Source organism: Rhodofomes roseus (genome assembly GCF_022264815.1).
Source record: "Rhodofomes roseus strain CIRM-BRFM 1785 chromosome Unknown C8Q71scaffold_32, whole genome shotgun sequence".
NCBI classification, from domain to species: Eukaryota; Fungi; Basidiomycota; class Agaricomycetes; order Polyporales; family Fomitopsidaceae; genus Rhodofomes; species Rhodofomes roseus.
The window spans coordinates 291,030-311,703 of record NW_025952988.1 but is presented as its reverse complement, the minus strand read 5'-3'; the positions used below and the strand labels follow the sequence as shown (position 1 = coordinate 311,703).

At 54.6% G+C, this 20,674-nt stretch overlaps 2 protein-coding genes across 2 annotated transcripts; both read right to left on the bottom strand.

Moving 5' to 3' along the window:
* Positions 1-3,066: 3,066 nt before the first annotated feature.
* On the bottom strand, positions 3,067-6,502 carry C8Q71DRAFT_886817 (uncharacterized protein; the record flags this gene model as incomplete). The annotated part of the gene is made up of 13 exons (XM_047928580.1): positions 3,067-3,241; positions 3,310-3,363; positions 3,423-3,775; positions 3,854-4,000; positions 4,210-4,269; positions 4,329-4,372; positions 4,455-4,496; positions 4,586-4,859; positions 5,207-5,240; positions 5,498-5,649; positions 5,788-5,932; positions 6,094-6,378; positions 6,420-6,502. 13 exons carry the CDS (start codon positions 6,500-6,502, stop codon positions 3,067-3,069), a joined length of 1,848 nt encoding a protein of 615 aa, XP_047773670.1.
* A 4,934-nt stretch (positions 6,503-11,436) lies between these two features.
* Positions 11,437-13,095, bottom strand: C8Q71DRAFT_688010 (uncharacterized protein; the record flags this gene model as incomplete). Its single annotated transcript, XM_047919825.1, is given in 7 exon segments — positions 11,437-11,568; positions 11,623-11,802; positions 11,859-12,066; positions 12,191-12,531; positions 12,545-12,741; positions 12,796-12,909; positions 12,969-13,095. Coding segments are annotated over 7 exon segments (1,299 nt in total), but the record flags the coding sequence as incomplete, so codon positions are not given.
* Between the last annotated feature and the right edge of the window lie 7,579 nt (positions 13,096-20,674).

Sequence of the window (20,674 nt, the reverse complement as noted above, 5' to 3'; positions counted from 1 at the left end):
CCCTCCGCGTATCGTGACCGGGCTCCACTCCTGCGCATCCGCAGAGATGCGGTGGTTGTCTTGCATCACCGGTGTTCGGATACATCGCCAACGGTTGTCGCACCGACGGTTATGGCTGAGTACATCATCTAGGGGATGGAGACCGAGTATGTCCTTCCAACCAATAGGGCGTCATGCTAGGACGCCAGCCTCTGCACTCTCACGATGGTATTTTCCTGGCCGTCTGAGAGGACATTGCTTCACGCGTTTCGAGCAATTTCAAGACGCAGCCAGTAGTAAGTCATATCTTGCCCGTTCGGTGCGTAAGTCATTCTCATCACGAGCTCCACAGTATCCTCCGACTCGGACGGCTTGCGAGACCCTCATCGACGGCTAACAGCACAAAACCAAACGGGTTCCATCGTTGGTTGAGTCTTGCGTGAACTGCGGGACCATCCTTTGCTGGGGTGTCTCGCGAGTAGGACAGTCGTCTTGCTTTAGGGCATCCCCAGCTGAGCTTGGTCGTCCACAGTGAGAGTCACTTCCGCTCGTCATACCCTAGAGCGTTGTTACGCCGTGAAACTGCATGGGCGTGCAGCGCTCGTCGTGGCGGGAGGGGTCAGCGAGCAGAAGAGCGTTCGTGATGATCTCTCGTGCGTACGAGTGAGAAAGGCCTCATTAACTGTTACGCCAGGATGTCCCAAGCTTCGACGTCCGTCGAGTAGTGCATAGGCATCTCTCCTAGTCTGTCAGCGGACATAACGGTGGCCGCACGACCACTACGCATCACGCGGGAGGACTCTCCCGCGCAAAGCGTACCAGTCGAGCTCCCACCTCATCCCTCGCTACGTCGCACGTATCGTAGGCCGCTGATCCTCATGCGATGCACTATGGACTTCACTGTGCTGAGACCCAGTAAAAACGAAGTGTGTCCCATTAGTCGATGGGATCGTGGGCAGTTGGGTCAGGTCGGATGAGTCAGCGAGCGCAATTCCCAGATTGCATCGACACCTCTAGTGCTTTCGACGATAGGGGCTGGAGCTGCTGGTCCTCTGTGGTACACCGCGACCTGGGCCATCCGTTCGTCGGGACACAGAACGCCTGGCGCCGCGCGATGGACCATTATTGAGGATTCATCGTGGACGGATAGGCTTACGTCGCGCTATGCTACGAAGGTGCTCGATTAGGTCTCTTAGTGATGTCTATTGAGGCCAGATCGCGCGCGCGCTCCCCCGCTGGAGTGCTATGGATGGCCCCTGATGGCTGTCAGTGGGTATGTAAGGGAGAGAGATGGGAGCATGACTCACGTCGGCATCTGAGTCGCAGACGAACACGACGGATCCAAGTGTAGGCACCTGGTCTGCATCAATTTCACCTCAATGTCAAGAGAAAAGACAGGTGCGACGGATTGACTTTGACTTACAGATGCGGCGATGATGGACTGGTCGTCGTCACGTCAGGCTGATCACACCCGATGAGCCAACATTCGTGGAGGACACGACCGCCTGAATGAGGCGGGCTTTCGCGGCGAAGCGGCCCTCTTTTTCGGAGTCCCGGCGGAGGCTGGCTTCGTCGTCGATGCCGCCCGTCCGCGGCGGGAGGGATTCTTGGCGAGCGAGGCTGCTCCATTGATCAGTTCTGCCTTCACTCTGACCCCGACGCTGCCCTTGAGCGTTGAGACCGTTTTCGTCGCCTTCTCGCAACATCCTCGCCACGATGGAGATCCGTGACCGAGGCATGAGTCATAAATTTATCACGGATACGGGGACGGTTAGGAGGAAAGGTGACGTGCGCGGAGGCAGCAAGGCGAGCGACGGGGGGCGTGTGGACGATCGTGTCGGGTGACTGCAGAGAAAGCGGGGCGGCATCCTCTGTTTCAGACGGGCTAGAGTATATGCGGGTCGTAGAAAGAGGGCGAGATAAGAACAGGGTATTTATACCCGAGGGACGTTGCCTGCACGCGCCTGAGGGACAAAAGGAGTGGCGAGTGTCAATGCAACACTCACCTCGGAGGGACGCGTCATCACTGTCACAATTAGTCAACATGGGTCGCCAGCCTCACGCAAGTGGCATGGCCCAATTAACGTACCAGGGCAGACTTCAGGCTCACACTGCGAACTAGTAGTTCTCGCTGCCAGAGTCGTGATCTGACCTACCATTCAATCTGGGTAACTTCACTCGAGGAGCGTGCACGTTGATTTATGCAATCCGCGCTGTTACTCCGCCAAAAGGAAAAAGGCGTTGTCAGAAAATGTATGGACGTAGTCCTCGAGACGAGAGGAGGAGGAGGAGGAGGAGGAGGAGGATGACAACACCTGCGTGACAGATCGGGTAGATCGGGGCTGGATCTGTCAGCCACAGACGCGTCAATCATCGGGTTCCCGAGAGCCGCGCCGAAGACTTTCAGCTTCTGTCTGGCTTCAGTAGTACGCAAAAAACATGGTGGCATGGTTTGCTCAACCTTGTGTGGACGGTGACCGGTTAGCATCGACCATCTTTTGCTGGAGTGTAGGACAGTTGTCTTGCCTCAAGGCGTCCCGCCCAGCTGAGATTGGTCGTCCGACCTCCTCAGTGGGAAGAGACAAACACAATATGCCGATGCTCGCACCATGCATACATCTACAAGCCCAATTAACTGTTACTTTGCATAAGGTACTTTGCGTAGTACGTCGATCCATGACTATCGCCTCACAACCCTCGCTGCGCGTCAGCCAGATGATCTCCCACCGCTCATCCCTTCCATTCATTAGCGGAGTTGACGTACGTGCGGTAGCGTGTACCAAGCCTCGCCGTTCATCGAGTGTTCATCAACATGCGCGCCTCCTGACCGATCACCCTGGATAGAGGCGGTCGCACGACCACTGCGCGCTGTGCGGGAGGACTCTCCCGCGCCAGCCACATCAGTCGAGCGACCACTCTATTGCGAGCCGTCCGATACGTGTTGATGGCATCGAAGGCATGCAGTCGGTTCGGAGTGCTGACATTTCGGTAAAGCGATGGGTCGATGCCAGCTCCAAATGAGTGTCGGGTCTGTTAGCGCCTCCGGCGATAGGGGCTTTTACTCTTCTGCGCGTCGTTGGTCGACGCTTAGAGTGGCTTTTCATATGTCATGGCGGCTGAGGGGTTGCGCTGTAGCGAGGCGAGGTGTGTCATTGTGCGCGGCGCCTGGCGAAGTAATGCACGTCTCACTTCGACCCCGATGATACGGTTATGCACATTGTTCGCGACAGCCTGCGTGGCTAGGTTGCGGGCCTTTACTGGACTGCCAGCGCTCACGTCTGTGCGAGCTACTGTCAATACAGGCGGACGATTCTGCCAGACAGTACTCACATCAAGCTATTGGATGCCAGTCGTCCAATGGGGGCACGCGTATAGTCCTCCGGGCTGTACGAGGTGTACCTCAGTCGGGAGAACCAGTAGAGAGCGGAGGCAGACATACTCACGCAAATGGGGGTACTAGGAAGGAGGAAACGCCAAATAATTGCAGAGCCACAGGCTTCAAGGACCGTCCGTCCTCTACACCAGAGCCATCCGTGTCCATCTCGACGTCTTGGAATCCGAGGTTCGTCGCGGGCCTATTGAAGACCCGCAAGCGGCCGATGGTGGAGGTTTCCAACGCGTCGACGTTTGATGTCATGCAGCTCTCGAGTGGTCCCGGGTGGTCGCGCAGGATCTCCGCGAGACGGAAGAAGAGCTGTACTTCGAATACGTTGAATCTTCGTGTGTCGTTGATCCGCATGACTTTGACCCGCAGGCCCTGCTTTCCAGAGATACACAGCCTATCGTATGCTTCTTCCTCATCGGAATGTTCGTAGAGGGAATACGTCCACAGCGACCCATGCAGGACCGAATGCCCTTTCCATGGCTAACAAACTTGCGCAATGACGTCGCTCGCAATTTTGAGGTTGCGGCCGTACTCATCGGCAAGGCGTGTGGATCGGTAGTGGTTAGGAGGATCGGTAACGCGTACGGAGGGAGCAAGGCGGGGGATGGGGGAAGTGTAGGCGATCGTGCCGAGTGGCTGAGAAAGAAGCGAGACGCCATGTCTTCAGGAAAGAGGCGAGTTGCGCGATGCCGCTGAGGGGAGAGACTGAGCGATTCTTGTACCTGCGCCCGGGGACAAAAGGAGTGGCGAGTTTCAATGCAACACTCACCTCGCAAGGACGCGTCAGCAATGACAAAGATGGTCTCCATAGGTTCTGATCGTCCGGAAGCAGCACAAGACCATACCAGTGGACTCGCCGGGGCAGACGCCGGGCCCACACTGGCACCCGCTATTGACTGGGAAGCCTAGCTCGATCCGGCGCAGGTTAGCACGATCACAGTCACTGCGGTCATGACCCACTCACCCCCCTGCGCGGGAGTGCACGAGCCGGAGAGCGTCCATAACGATCTGAGGCGCGGATGATGAGTGAACATGTCTCACCGGCAGGATTGGACAGTACAAGAGCAGAGGTACGGAACTCGAGACTCACTTGTACTGGATCCCGCGCTCGCGACAATACCGACAAACACCTCTGTCCCAAGCGTTTCCCTCAAACTAGCGGTTCTGCACGACGTGCACGCGGCGCCCGGTCTCCTGCTCGAGCTTCTCGAGGATACGCACGTCGTACGTGTTGTTGTTCCCAAGGGCCAATCGTGCGCACTGTGTCGGAATATTGAAGCTCAACGATCGCGCGCCACGCGGCGGCATTATGAATCAGGCGCGAGAGTGAGGAGTGCAGAAGGAAGCTGTGGAGGTAGGTCGTGCGGACGTTCTTGAGCGAGTTCTGAACGAAGGTCTGGGTTTGCGTGGGGATCGGGTCGCTGGGGTGTAGGGGAGCGGTCTTGGCCGCCGAGTGAGGTGGGTAGGTTGCGTATTGAGGAAGCGCGTCCGAGTCCTATGAGACGAGAGGCTACAGCGAGTGAGATGGCGGCGACCGCAACAGCCCGGAGATCAAGAGGGCCGTTCTGGTTCCTCGCAAGCCTTGTACGGCGGGGTTCTTCTCAGTTGAGTACACATGCGCAGTACCTTCCGCGTTACGAGCTACGAGTGATAGAGTGAGCAGAGCTCAGACGCGACGCTCCAGTAGTCATGCTGGCCAACATCTCCAGAGTTCGCGGTGTATCGGGCAAGGAAGAGGAGAGAGGGCGGGCACGCGTAAAGTACTGCAGACGCCACGCACATACAAAAGCGGACTCACAGCATCGTCGACCATCACCACTCACTCATCGCTAGGCATCACACCCCAGCCCGTCCCGGCACCGTCCGCTCCTCGATACTAAAATACACTTGACGCAGGTCGGGTATCTACGTCCAAATTCCGCCGTTCATGCAGCATCCAGACAGCCACCTGTACCGTTACCCGCTAGTCCGAGGATGAAGGTCTCGCGCCACGCGCCTCAGCCACATCGCGTCTCCGGATATTCCACGGCGCTGTCTAGCTCAATTCTTGCGCAATTGGTTCATAAGGCCCCTTAATTTGTTCCAGGCATCAACACCAGCATAGTGAAGATGTCACCGAGGCGATACACACACAAGAACGCGCGCGAGGCCAATTCCAGAGTCGGAGGCCGTAAGCGCTCGTGCCAGCTGGCGGCGGCGCGGCGCGGCACACGGCGTTCGAACGAGACGTGTATTGGGAGTTTGAGGCGATCCTGGTGGAACATTTGGATGTTACGAGCTGTGGTCTGCTGCGGTGGTGGTAGAGGTGAGCGGGGTGATATCAAGATTGGGCTTGGCCTACGAGACTGTACTGCATGCCAGTGCCTTTGTAGATCATCACAGAAGCTACCGGACCTAGGGAAGTTGGAAGAGGTGGTACTTACCAGTAGGGCATCCGTAGTAGGGTATGTACACAATGAAAAGTGTGGCCTCAATTTAGCTCGATGCGTGCCTTCTCTTCTGTCCACTACTAGTACTAATACCACTTTGGCTGCGGGTGTTGTCACCGAACAAAATATATTCCATATCCTACTAATAAAATGTTATAGAAGCACGGGCTGCCTACTGTACTGAGTACTGTACCCACGACAAGAGTCCCCAAAATTTGAGAGCACATTGCCAAACCGTGTCCATGAAATGTACTCTGTTGGAAGCATCGAACGCCGCCGCCAGCTGGCACGAGCGCTTACGGCCTCCGACTCTGGAAATTGGCCTCGCGCGCGTTCTTGTGTGTGTATCGCCTCGGTGACATCTTCACTATGCTGGTGTTGATGCCTGGAACGAATAGAGGGGCCTTATGAACCAATTGCGCAAGAATTGAGCTAGACAGCGCCGTGGAATATCCGGTACCGTTACCCGCTAGTCCGTGGATAAAGGTCTCGCGCCACCTGCGCGCCACACGCCTCAGCCACCTCGCGTCTCGCGATGTCGCCTTCACACAACGCTCGATGCCTCGCTCAGTACTCGTTCTATGGCTGTGACGACCTCGTTTTCGGAATATACGCGTCAAAATCACCTCAGGGAAGGTCTCGGGAAGGCCATATCGACAGTGAGCACCTTGCAAGACCTCCAGACGTGTCGGCGAACACCCGCAGACATCGCGTGTTGGGATACTGGAGTAGACTGTACGGCGACTAGATCGCGGTATGTATTTATAGGGAAAGCTTGAGACAGTATACACAACCCAGTTTGTCAATGGTCAGTTTGGCAGGCGATGATACTGGTGGTGAGGATGCCAGCTTCTTTGAATCTTGTCACACTCACAAAACATCATGTACGCTGTGTGATGTATTCTGGTAAGTACATAAGCGTGGAATATGAGCACATACATGGGACTGTGTATGATAGTCATGAAAGAACACAATTGTATCGGCTTAGCAGCTGGACCTCCTGCCGGCGCTGGCGTTGGACACAAGGTCGTGTCATTAGTGTTTCACATATCAAGGTTGGGTTTGAACGTCTCAACATGGTGTATTGCTACATTCAAGATTGCGAACAAGTATGCTATGACTCCGACGGGACTGAGCGGGGCTTGGCACCACAAAAGTGCAGAAGGACAGAAGGACAACTCACTAACATCGAACAATTTCTGCCCTTCCACCCCAGCAAACGTCATCCTCGGCTCAACCATTCCTCATCAGGAAAAACGTTCGTGTCTTCAGTGGTCTTGTGGAGAGCCAAAAGTGACATTATGTGTCACTATGTGCCACAAGAGCCTTAAGGTAAGTCGATTTCTTATTTTGTCTTACTTAAGTACACGTTTACTTAAATGAGAACAAAAAAGTACCCTTATTGTTCTGCCCCCTTTCACTATTGCTACTTCGTTCCTTCTAATTAAGCACTCAAACATTGTGTTCTTTTTTCTCTTAATTGCACTTCAATGCGTGGTGTCTTTGGCTTCCTTGGTGCTCTTCAGCATCATGCACAATAAACTGCCGTCCATTCATACTATTGATAATACACGACTGGAAACGCATAGCAATGAAGCAGCTCTGCCGCCCGACAACCGTAGACCGACAACCGTAGACGATGTTAATATGTGTGACGTGACTTCAGAGACAATGGCGAAGGAGAGCAGGAGACAGAGCGAGATGGAGAGCGAGAGACGGCACACTATCGTACATCGAACATGCGCAACACACGATTCTTCCCCAGAGTTCAGCGACTCAGCAACGTCATGGCCGGTATGGGTATCTAGATGGGGCAGACCATAACTGAGCTCAGACCACCGGTTACAATCAAGTCCTTGCTCAACTTACCTTGAAGCATAGACCATGACAACGTAGCCAGGAGTCCTCTATCAGACTGACCCTGTTTGGTCCTCACGAGCCGCGCCTTGTCATGATGAAATTTGACACTAGATTATGGATCATCCTCTGTGATGAGATGACGGACATGCGTACCTTCACGTTCCTTAGCATCCCCGGCTCTGTCCTCCCTCTCGTCTACCTCGTCGTGCTCGATCTCATCTTCCCCACTTCCGTCCTTCTCGCTGACGTCCTCTGCAGCCACGTCATCATCTGCCTGGGAATTGTGGCTGCTGCGCACAGAAGGGCCCTCTCTACTGATGACGTTGTCGTCGCCCTCCTGACCGCCTTTCTCAGGGCTCGACGAACTGGATGGCTTGGTTGCCGAGGCAGTAGGAGCCTTCCTTGCGCTCGAAGGCTTTCCAGCAGGCGAGCCATGCGGCGTTGCATTGCTCCCTCCCAAAACCACGATATCTTGCTCCTCAAGGGCCGCGTCGAGGAAACCGGGATTCACGCCCACCTCGTCCACATCGTCCGTGTCTTCGAGCCGCGATCTGAGATAGTCAGTGCATTGAGGGATTGATTGCAAAGCAACTGCACACAGCTTACATGATGGACTTCCACACGATACGCTTCATATTCATGTAGGACGGATTGTACTGAGCCTCCATGAACTCCAAGATTGCCATGATGCCGTCCCATCTGTAAGAAGATAAGCCTCGATGTTCTGACATATGTGATGAACGTACTTGGCAGCATACTGCTTGTTCGTGAAGAAGTTCTTTGCACCTGGCTTGGCAAACTCCATGAGGGCGGACTCGATCTGTGCGTCACGAATCCGTGAGACCCCATTGTGGATTGAGCTCTGATAGCCATGCGAATGACGGTCTGGACTCACAGCGTTGCACACCACAGCGATCAGGTTGTTCGGCACCTCGCTGAACTCTTCCGTGGCCGCATGCAGGTTCGCGTCCGCTCGAGCTCCAAGGCCCCAGTGCTGGTAAATCAGCTCTGAAATAGCCGGGTGGAGGAACACCTCCCCGCGCTTAAAGTCGCTCTTCTGTCACCCAGATCATTAAGGTGTACTCTGCAATGAACTCGCACTCTCACCTCGGCATCAAAATGCTTGCGCGCATCTAAGGCAATCGTCATGCCACCGAAGACAAAGTTAGGGATGTTACGCAAGCCACCAACGACGGTCGTCGGGTGAGTGGTGATCAACCATGTCGCCAGGTTCCTCTTCTGCTGAGAAGACAGGCTGTCGAGCTCGTACATCTGAGAGGTAACAGTTTTGGCCTTCCTCTTCAGCTCGTTTCGGAACTGCGCTGCGGCCGCCCAGACCTAATGGAAGTCAGGCACTCGCGACTCTTCATGACAGACAGAAACAAACGCTCACCACTGTGTAGACATTCTTGCGCAGCTTGTCAGTCTCCTTAGTGTCCTTGTTCCCCTTGTTCCCCTTCAGCACTTGGAAGGCGGTCCTTATGGACTTGTCAAGCCCCCCTGCCCTGCCCAGTTCATAGGCGTCCTGCAGACTGCTCTTGATGAGGTCGTCCCTCTCAGGAAGACGGCCGCTGCTGACTGATGGCTCAGACGTCCAAGCGTTCTTGAGAGCAATGCGCAGACGGAGGCAGTTCTGCGCCGCAGAGACGAGGGCCTTGATGTCCCTGGGGAGCTGTGTCACCTTGGCGCGTGTCTGGCGCCTACGCCTCTTCGCCCGTTGCTTCCCAGTGCTCTTCGACTCCGCCACGGTCTACACAGTCAGTGGGGACAGCGTTCGAAAGGATAAACCACGTACCTCTACTCCGTCATCAACAAACTCGTCACCATCCTTGTCCTCGTCCCCGTCCTCGTCCTCGTCCTCGTCCTTGTCCTCGTCCTCGTCCTCGTCATCTTCCTCTCCCTCTTCCTCGTCCTCATCGTCGCCGTTGCTTCCATCATCGTCTTCACCGCTTTCCGTACCGTCAGAGTCTTCGGTGTCGCGCTTCTTGTTGCTGCTGCCGCTAGGACGCATGTCCTTCTTGGCCGTGGTCACCGAAGCTTTCACCTTCCCAGCATCCTTGTCTTGAGCCTTCTTGGAGACTGGAGACGTGCTCGTGGTAGGTCGAGGCTACACAGAGGGCAATGTGAGAATGGGCTGCAACAAACGGTGTATGACAGTACCCATGGAGGTATCAACACATAGGGCTCTAACCGTACCTTGGGAGGTGAAGATGTTGTCCGAGTCGACACAGTGGACACCGGTTTCTTGGTCGCGTCCGCCGAACTTGAAGAAGCGGGCTGCGAATTCTTCTTTGTTTTCTGAGCAGGCTGCGCACCTGTGTCGTCGCTATGTTCCTCAGTCAACTGAACAGCCTTGGTCTTGACCTGCCCTTTGCCCTTCGGCGCAGTGTCGTGCCCTACACCGTTGTAAGGATCACAATATGCCATTGGCATTTACGGATACATAAGGCTATCCCCTCACCGAGCATCTGGACAAAAGCGGCTTCGTCCTGATCCAAGTTCTGCTTTCGCCCTTTGAAGGCGGGCTTGGGCTTGGGCTTGGGCTTGGGTTGAGCTACAGAACGCACTCAGTGTCAGTTCCTGAACGCGTATGTAGCACGCACGCTGGGACGGCTCTACAGCCGACGTAGTGCTCTTCTTTCCTCTGCTCCTCTCCTTAGATAGGACAGTCGTGTCCTCCTCCTCTTCAACGACCTCCACGTCCATCGGCTCCTGGACATCGTCACGGCCACTCCCCTCGTCAGATCGGCCTTCATTGTTCTTCGTACCTTCAAGCACGTCGTCGTCTTCAGCTTTTTTAGCCTTCTTCTTCTTCTTGGGCTTGGGGGGCTCTTCGCTGGTGTCACGCTGCTCAGCGTCCATGGCCTCTAACTTCCTCTTACGGATCTCTATCATGCAACATTATCAGAGTCCTCGATTGCAACAAATACACGACTTACTTTCCACGCGCTGTTCTTTGGCCAGCGAGGCTTTTGTCGTTGCCTTCCTCTTGCGCTTCAACTCGGCCATCTTGGTCAGCTCAGCGATTCTCTTGTGTAAGGCAGCGTCAGAGAGGTCCTCATCGGGAACATCACTGTCGGAGGGAGCTCCCCTGTCCTCCGCAGCATTCGCACGGTTCATCTGCGTGGCGCCTGTGTTCGCGCGAGCGCTGTTACTGGTGCCAGGGGCCTCCTGGCGAGCGGCTGAGCGGGTGCGTGAGGCCATTTTCAACAGCAACAACGCAGGGCAGATGGGTGTACAAGACTGAGAGTGTGCCAAGCGTACGCTAGGAGGGCGGAGATGTGTTGAACCCGAAGGCCGCCGAGCTTATCGAAGTTCCGCGGCCTCCCTCTTCGCAGTGATAGAAGCAACTTGGGACACGCGCAGCTTAATCAGCAAAGTCCCATCGAGGCCGTTGAGCAAGTCCAAGCGATTATCAGCTTCCTGAACGTGTTATTTCAGCTTGTGACGACTGCTGCGAACATCATGAATGGACCAGTAGGGTTACAGAAGAACAATTGTAGGGAAAATAGGTCGGAGAGTACGTCAAATAAAATTACGGTTACTAGACCATCCGTTGCGCCCATTGTGCCATTTGGCCATTTCCCGGTCAGTATGGAGTACAATAGAGGCTCTACGACCCTTGAAGTGTAGGTTGAAGTGAGTCAGATCACAAGAAGGGAATACGACAAAGTCGCCGTTACGCAAAGGAATGGTCAAACCAGGTTCATAGAGGACTAGTTCTCCGCCTTCAAAATCACCGATCGCGAGGACTAAGCACATGCTGTCATCCTTGCTATCCCTGTGAGCCGCAGTTGAGACGTTGAGGTTGATGACCAAGCCCAGAAACGGCGCAGAGACTGCCTGGTTGTTGCCAGGCAGTATAGACGCGTATGCGTCTAGTCGCTCGTATACATCCGGGATCATCGCCTTGAACTAATAAGGGCATCAAATTCTCTGTGGGAGATACAAACGAGGCAATTCATTCACCTTCATATCCAGCCACTCGAACACTGGACCTAGGATTTTCTTCACGGACTGGTAGATTGAGACGTTCGTCGAGTTCGCCATGTCCTTGGAGGGGTACGGTATCATTTGATGGTAGTTTGTCTTCAAACCACCAGTCCTCTTCAAGTTCATAGGAGGTACGTCAGTCGGAGCGTCGTGTCCCTACAGACGTATGTGAACTGTCATTGAGGAAGATCCAAGATTTATAGAGCACTTACAGTCGTGCAATGACGGTTGTACCAGGAGAAATGAAGTGCCTGGAAGACATGGTCACCGCGCTCCTGAGCGGTATCAATTACCTTCAGAGCGTCGGGCTCAAAACAATCGGCCAAGCGATCAATGAGACGATCTCGCATGCTTTGCTCCATAGACTTGCATATGCTGGCAACAATGTCCCCGTGGCAAGAGTGTACGGTGAGTACGTCGCTATTGGAACAATCGTCAGCCTCCCCGAACTCCTGAGTATTGTGTCTCCTACTCGTAGAGGCCAGGGTTGATGCGTATGTATCCAGGCCCTACGCGTACGCCATTGACATACGCTTCCCGTAACTACAGAATCAGGGCTGTTAGAACGACCCCTGCGGTACATAGGATGCAACTTACCAGCCTCCTTAACCCGTCGACAGTTGACGGTTCTACTGCGTCCTTAGCGAATTCTCTTTGAATTTCCGTCCATCTCGAGTTCTTCTGTCTGTCCGACGACGCTACACACTGTCGATTGGCGGCTTGCTGAGGGTCAAACAGTGAAGTGACGCATGTGACCTGCGTCGTCAGGAGAGGCACTGTCAACTTGAACGCTGGCTGCTCTAGTGACTGAAAAGCGGCCCAGGCAAGGGAAGAGCGAGGAAGAGCTCGGAATGAACTGCATTTTCTTATGTCAGCATTGAGTATCTGAGTCATGCACCGAAACATACTTTGAGGGCAGAGCGTCGAAGAGACGATCAGATGTGCTCAGATCGCTGCACAGGGTCTCTGCAGAGATCGCCAGCTCTGAGAGCAAATTCGTCGAGAAAAATTCACCGAGTTTGACGGGGCATTGTTGGCTGAGAAACGCCAGCGTTGGTATGATGGTGCTCTGGACAAGTCGTCCTGCAGAGCTCTCTGTGATTGGCAATGTTCAGTACTATATGGAACAACAAAAGTCTGTACACTCACCGCTATTCGGGTTACGAAGTATATTTGCGAGATCGTACGCTATATTGCCGTCTGCCTCAATGAATGGCGTTCGTAGATCAGTGTAGGCCAGCCAGAGCAGCATGTAGAATGATCCTTGAAGTCGTCAGCACATCATCAGTCTCTCGTCACGGTCGCCGCTACTAGAATCTCACCTCCTGCGGCAAGCGATATGAGCTTGCTACCACCGGCGTACCAGTACTGCAGAGTTTGCACAGATGGTGAGTTGGCATCTTGGCTCAGGTGTTCTCTGTGTAGGGCAGCGAGGTTGACGGATTCTTTCCAGTTAGACAGACTAGATATCAGGATATGTCAATAAATAGGTACAGTGAACCGTGAGTACACCCTCACCTTGCACACTTGAAGCTGAGTGTCATGAGCGCAACGATAAAGTGGAGGTGGAAGACTGCAGTCGAGTTTGCCGTACGGATGCACCTCTGGGCAATCTCAGACAGGGTCTCGCTCCCTCTGCCGTATGATGCTTGATGCGCTGATAGCAGAACACCCCCACATCGGCTGATATCATGCTGCAAGTCGTACGCTGTGAGCGTTTGCAAGAAAATGTTGATCGTGGTGCTCCTAGCCTCATGTGGCTGTGATGCCAATTCCCAAGCAGCAGCCGGCTGATTCTGAGGTGCAACGTACTGTGTTCCATTTCGGGGACAGGGCGCCGGAAGGGGGTAACGAGCTGGTGCAGGCTGAGCAGCCTGCTTCACTCGAGCAGGTCTTGACGCAGGGTCATATTGCGTCTGAGCCAGCTTCCGCCGAGCCTCGGAACGCTTCTGAGTGCTCTTTCCGCTCGGCTGGACTTGTGAGATGCCAGGAACTATGAAGAGCGGGAAACTGATATCAGAACGTTTGAGACTGATGCTTCAGCAGAAGACACTCACCTTGCGATGTCGAAGACAGTGGTCCAGAAGGTGTGACGGTCTCTGTTTCTGTGAGTTCTACAAAGATATATAGAGGTTCAAGTGTATTCGGAGCATTGAAAGCAATAAACTCTACCACGTTGCAGTCGCATTAATAGTGACTGCATATTGGGACTCAAAGTCGACGTCGGAACGGACGCCAGGATCCCGGTTAGTTCCCTAATCTCGGCAATATTCAACTGCATTCCTGTCTGTTCATGGTGCTAGTAAGATACGTCATTATCAGTGCCATGGTAGGCAGGCCTACCTTCCTGGTTGAGTAAAGATTGAAGAGTGTGGAAGTTGGGATTTGAACGCCCCAGTTGATCGCAGGCCTTGAAGCTTGAAGGCGAAAGGCCTGAGCCGCGCGGGACGATCGGACCGCAGCGCGGCCCGCCGGGAGGGGGTGGCGTGGTTTTTTCCCCGATGCGCAACGCGTTGCGCATCGGGGAAAAAACCACGCCACCCCCTCCCGGCGGGCCGCGCTGCGGTCCGGCACGGCACTTGCCCTAGGAGGGTAGGGAGGGTGGAAAGCGCACGGCGTTTTGCCTTCTCCAAGGTCTGCATATGCTTAGAACGCGTAATAGCTTCATCAAAGATTGTATATAGCCTGCGTGGCGGATAGAATGTACAAATGACGACTGCGAGATACGACAACTGCAAGGTACGGCGACAGCGAGGGTACGAGAGCGCAAGATAGCGTAGTCAGAGCGAGATGTATACAGTGAGCGCAACAAGAAAGGCCGATATCCACTATGTACATACGAAAAGCGATACGAAAGCGATGTGGAGAGTACACAGTGGGCGACGCAAACGCGCAAGCGAACAGTTGCAAAAAACAGCCCTAGTCAATCCGCTGTTTCTTGTCTACATGTTGGTCCATCGCCTTATCATATATACTCTGGAGTGTCTCCCACTCGAGAGGCTGCTGCACCGGGGCATTGGGCTCAGGCTGGGCATTCTCCAACGGTGGGTCCAGCTTATGGAGGAAGGCGAGGTCATAGGCGAAGTTCTCCAGGCGTGCTGTGGCTGTCGGAGTAGATCCCCGCCGGACAGTTCGACGCAGGTCTTCAAGCACTTTGTTCAGCGAAGACGCTGGCACGTCAAGTCCTCGCTTGGATCGATCCCCAATGTCCTTGAACTCTTCTTTGCTGATGCTGTATTCTGTACAGAATGCCTGCTGATCAGCCAAGAATTCGCCAGTCAAGGCCTTGGAGCAAACATCAAAGACACGCCGTGAGAGGTTCTGCAATGCAGCACTCCAACGTATCTCAAAGACGTCGCGCCGTGAGGCAGTCTCCTTCGAGTCATATGAGTCTTGGATTGCCTGGCACGTCAAGAATCAGTAAAGTGTGGAGCATAGAACGAAGAGCACCTACGATCCCGAGCCCTTTCTCCTCCCAGGTGGCCGGAGTCCGAGCCGTGTTACTGCGACTCAATTGCTCCAGCTCCTCAACGTGCTTAGGCACAGAGAGATCGGAGCACGTAAGCCATGCGCGCTGACGGTGTATGAAGATGTGCCCGTCAATGAGGTACTGAGGGGTGAGCCAAGGCTGCTGATCGCGAGTTGGGCCCGGATTATCGCCCTTATTGAAACGCCTCTCTTGGAGGCACACCTTCTTGTAGGTCTCGATCCAACCTTGCGCCCATTCCTTCTCCGTTTTCGTGGCTACACTCTCCTTTGCGCACTTCTTCACGTAGTCAGAATATTTCGGAGCTTCGTACTTCTTCTCTTCTTCTACTTTCACAAAGACGAGCAGGAGACGTACCCCCCAGAGGTTGTCGACGGGGGCGCGCATGTATTCAACCAACTACAAGGGCCATTAGTGTTCCCGACATTTCAGACGGGTAAGAGTGTATACTTACCCGGAAAGAAAGGTGGTCCGGCTTCTCGGCCTTGGCAATTTCATTTGTCACAAGGTTTACGGTGCTCCCAGAAGGGAAGATGATTGAGATGATGGTGTCTGGGATGTGACTGAGAGGGAACGACGGGACTTGGACAGGAGCGGACGACTTGGCTCCAGAAGCGCCAGAGCTTTCAGTGCGAGGGTCGGCGTCAGCGTGAGGGTCAACGTCGGCGAGAGGGTCGGCATCGGCGTGAGGATCGTGATCATCAACAGCGGAGGGGCCATCAACGACGGAGGGGCCACCAACGTCCGAGTCGGAGGGGCCATCAACGCCGGAGGAGGTATCCTCACGCTTTCTCTTGCGTGCCTCCTGCTGCCGATCCTTCCTCTTGTTCTTCTTCGAGCGCGTATCCACATCCTCCCTGGCCTTAGCCTTCTCCGCCTTCGCCTTCTCCTTCTCTGCCTTCTCCTCAGCCATCTTGTCGGCTTTCAGCTGCTTGACCTTCGCCTTGGCTACAGCCTCGTCAGCTTTCAGCCTCGCGGCCTCTGCAGCCGCCAATGCCCTCTGCTCAGGGGTCATCAACCTGGCCGCCAGGTTCTTCTCTTTTTTTGCCGCGGCTGAACTCGTGGCGCGTCCCTCCGGCCTTCCCCAATACGTGTCTGTAGCGTCGGGTATTGGTCCCTTCAAGCGCTGGGCAGTGTTCACGACGACCGTGGGTGTCCATGTGCGGACCTCGATGAGCCCTACCGTTACTGCCGCCCAGAGAACTTGGTTTAAACTGTTGATAAGGAATTGGTGCAATGGCAAGGGGGAAGACATGTGGATAGTCTGCTTTTGAAGATCGTACGTGAAACTATCATTTCATGTGAATCAGCATATGTGGAGTGGCTGACGTGCCACACTCACCTCCAAAGCCTGAAAGTATACGGATCGCGTCGGATGCAGTGACAGAGGGTTATCCAATCCTCTAGAGTAGCTTCGACGGTCTATGCGATGCTTAGTGACTGGCAATACCCGTAGTCTTGCACGCTTACCTTGTCGACCGCGGGAATGTAGGGCCAGCGAGGATCGTCGAGGAGGTGCCCAAAGATATGGTGCAGCGGATTGATCTCAACAGCTATGTCCGGGAGTTCGAGCTCGCTGGAAGCAGGGCTCGAAACGTTCGCACTGTGCGTGCCGCCGGACTCAGAGCTCGGGGGGTGTGAAAAGTAAACTGTGTAGACATTGTCAGTGGTACGTGGGCGATGGGCGGGATCTATGGGGACTTACCGGGCGAAGGGTCGCGATGGTCGGTGACAACAATTGCACCGTCGAGGGTTGAGGAAGTATCTTCCCGAGCAAGCTGGCGATGCAGGTAAGTGCAAGAGTCGGGATCCTTGGAGGAAAGATCGATGGGGACGTGAACGTAAGACATGGCGGGCGAAGGGACGGAGCGATCGCGGGACAGCTTCTGCAGAGTGACTCGAGCAACGACCAGGGTCCTGACACGCGCTATATACTTAATGCAGCCTGGGAATTGCTTGGGAGAGGCGATACTACGGCCGGCCACTGCCCCCTTTGTTTAAATCGTTGGGCAACCACCCACACGTGGAGCGCCGCGGCGGCACGGGGTATGCCCCACGATTGGTAATCAAACGCCACCGAGCGGTGTCATGCCCCAAAAGGAAAGGGACAAGAGGCAGTACTCACTTTGAACAATGAAAAGTCTTCACTTCACGCGAAGACGGTCGGTGGTGGAGGAGAGAGAGAGAAGTGCGTGCGGTCCGAGCGCGGAAATAGCAATGAATGGAAGCCCGCAATCACCTGACATTAGGTACGTAAGGGCGGAAAAGACGGACATCATCGAACGAAGGGCGTCATAGAGCCCTCCTTGACTTTCGGCGAGTCCTGCGTGCCACTGCTAGTTACAGAATACTCATAATTGTGTGTAAAAATCTTGCACTGATAATATAAAGCATTAGGGGTGATGGATATGATACAATGTCCGGTGGTGGAGGAGGTAGAGGTGAAATCAAGAGGAGAGTACCGTCCCGAGGAAGATGGAGGAGTGAACTTGCCTGCGATCACCTGACAAGAACAGGAGAGCCGAGGAGTCCAACAGAGTCGAACACGACGGGCGTCGCGCGCAGTATACAACCTTCCGCTTCCGCGACAACAGTGAGTTTTGCGTGCCGCTACTGGTTATCAATACTCATAGCTTTTATAGAGATGGTAAAGAGGTCTTTAGAAGACATCCTCGGGACCACTTGCGCCGCCTGCAACCACACATTCAAAACCGTACAAGGCCTTACCTCGCACCAGTCAACAAGCCGAAAATGCGCCTGGTACAAGAAGGGAAAGTTGAAACAGGTCTTTGATTTCGACGATTCGGATTCGGACTCTGAAGAGGATGGAGACGACGTCGAAATATCCGGGTACAGTGAACCTGGTTTCGATAGGTACGTTAAGGTCTGCAATTGGTCCGTCAGCTTTCTCACTATTCCAACTTGCAGTACTGGCAGCGGTGCTTCCTCTAGCGTCTTGGCAAGCCGACGTTCCACGAGCCCGGGGCGCAATGTTCTTGACCAGGAAGACGATGACCTGGGCTCTGTCTTCGACTTCATCGGTATCTCAGCCCCTCAACCAGCGGCTGCAGGTGAAAACAACGCGGAGGCCGGTCCTTCATCTAGGCCACTGAGAAGGACTGCAATTGCGCTGGATGACGATGAAGACACACGAGTTGAGGAGGTGGATGAAGAAGCGGCGAGAGTGCTCCGCATGGTTGAAGACGCGGGTGACGTGTGGAGCAGGGGCGGAAGTGCCAAAAAGAGGCGTACAGAAACTGCAGAGGATGAAGGTGAGTACGACGCGGTAGATCAATGGATTCTTGTAACGCATCTGTGCAGATAGAGACTTGGAACATGCCGGTGATGACAATCCCTGGGATCCTTTCGACTCAGAGATGGATTGGAAATTTGCGTTGTGGGCCATCCAAGAGGGCCTCACGCAAACTTCCATTGACAAAGTTCTTGAGATTCCCGGTGTGCGTATACTTCTTTCTCTTCCCTTCGGCTCCTTGATTCAAGCCACCGCAGTTCCGGGACAGACTCGGCCTTTCCTATCACAATTCATACACACTTCTTCAACGAGTCGACTCTCTTCCAGAACGCGCGGAGTGGAAAGAGCGTTGGCTAACGTTCAAGGACCGGCCAAACGAGAAGCATCTTGTCCAGTACCGCGACATCATCGAGGCCATACGAACCCTCCTCGGTAACCCCGAGCACGCTGACCGTATAGTCTACCGACCGCGCCGCATATTCACTGACGCGTCTCGCACCAGCCGCATCTACCATGAGATGTGGACAGGGCGGTGGTGGCATGCCATTCAGGTGAGTTTGTCAATATTTTTCCAGTGTATCCGGCCTTGACGTTCCACTCAGAGTCTCTTACCAGTGGGTGCAGCAGTGGCCCCGGTGATAATTGCAACAGACAAGACTCAGTTGACGCGGTTCTCCGGGAGCAAGGCCGCGTATCCAGTGTACATGACTCTAGGCAACATCCCTCGCGCCCTTCGCCGCAAACCTTCCGAACACGCCTGCATCCTTATTGGTTACCTGTCTGTCGACAAGGTCAGTTCTGATGGAATCACGCAGCGCAAGCAGCGTGCCCTCATGCAGCAACTATTCCACTCGTCCGTTCGCGTCATCCTCGAACCTTTGATTGAGGCCGGCAAGAACGGGATCGACGTGACCGGAGGCGACGGCGCCGTCCGCAGAGTCCACCCCATCCTCGCCACGTATGTCGCAGACTTTCCCGAGCAGTGCCTTGTTACCTGCACGAAGTACGGAACGTGCCCCAAGTGCCGACTACCCGAGGCTGATCTCGACGCTGCTTCCCCAGGAGTGCCAAGGAGCGCGCTTTGGACTCTGGACGTTCTACGCCTTGCAAGGAAGAAAAGCGGCGGAAACACCAACTCAGCAACGTACGCGAGGGCGTGTACCAGTCTCGACGTCTCCGGATACGTCATACGCCCTTTCTGGAGCGATCTCCCCTTCACCGACATCCACTCGTGCATCACGCCCGACATTCTCCACCAGCTCTACCAAGGCGTGTTGAAGCACATCGTCGAGTGGTGCAGCGACCTCATCGACGAGAACGAACTGGACCGCCGAATTCGCACCCTTCCCCCCGCGTTCGGGACTCGTCACTTTGCTAACGGGATCACTTCTCTATCCCAAGTATCCGGTATGGAGTCCAAGCAGATCGCACGCATCCTGCTGGGATGCTTGGTCGGCAAGATTCCTCAGAACGTCATGCTCGCGTTCAGATCTCTACTCGACTTCATCTATCTCGCGCAATACACCACCCACGATGACTCCACCCTCCAGTACATGGAAGACACCCTCAAAATCTATCACAAGAACAAACAAGCTCTGGTCAATCTTGGCGTGCGCGAACACATGAAGATCCCGAAGTTCCACTCCCTCCTCCACTACGTCGAATCAATCCGGTTGCTTGGCGCAACAGACAACTACAACACGGAAGCCTTCGAACGTCTTCATATCGACTATGCCAAGAACGGCTGGAGGGCGTCGAACCATCGCGACGCGCGTCCTCAGATGGTCCGATGGCTAGCACGCCAGGAGAAGATGATCATGCTCAGCTCTACCATTCGCAGGAAGCTACAGATCGACGAGGATCCGGACGAGGACGCTGCCTTTGCGTCTGAAGACCCGGACCTTTCGACCAAGCGCCACACCCAGATCAAGCTGCCAAAGAATCCAAGCGTACCGCTCCAGTCCATCAAGCTCGTCGAAGAACGTCACAATGCACCCGGTTTTACACACGCACTCCTCCAGCATATCTATACCCTCAAACTCGGTCGACGCCTCACTCCGACTGAGCTTCAGACCGCGTCGTCCAACTTGCCGTTCAATCGCGTCGACGTTTTCCACGGATTCAAGTTCGCTCCCCAGCCATTGACTGACGACAAGAACGAGACCGACGTGGTGAAGGCGCGTCCAGCATGCGCCAAACAGCCTGCCCGTTTTGATACAGCAGTCATCCTGCAGGAGAGTGATGCAGAGACGACCGGCCTCCAAGGTATGTCACCGACTCGCGTTCAA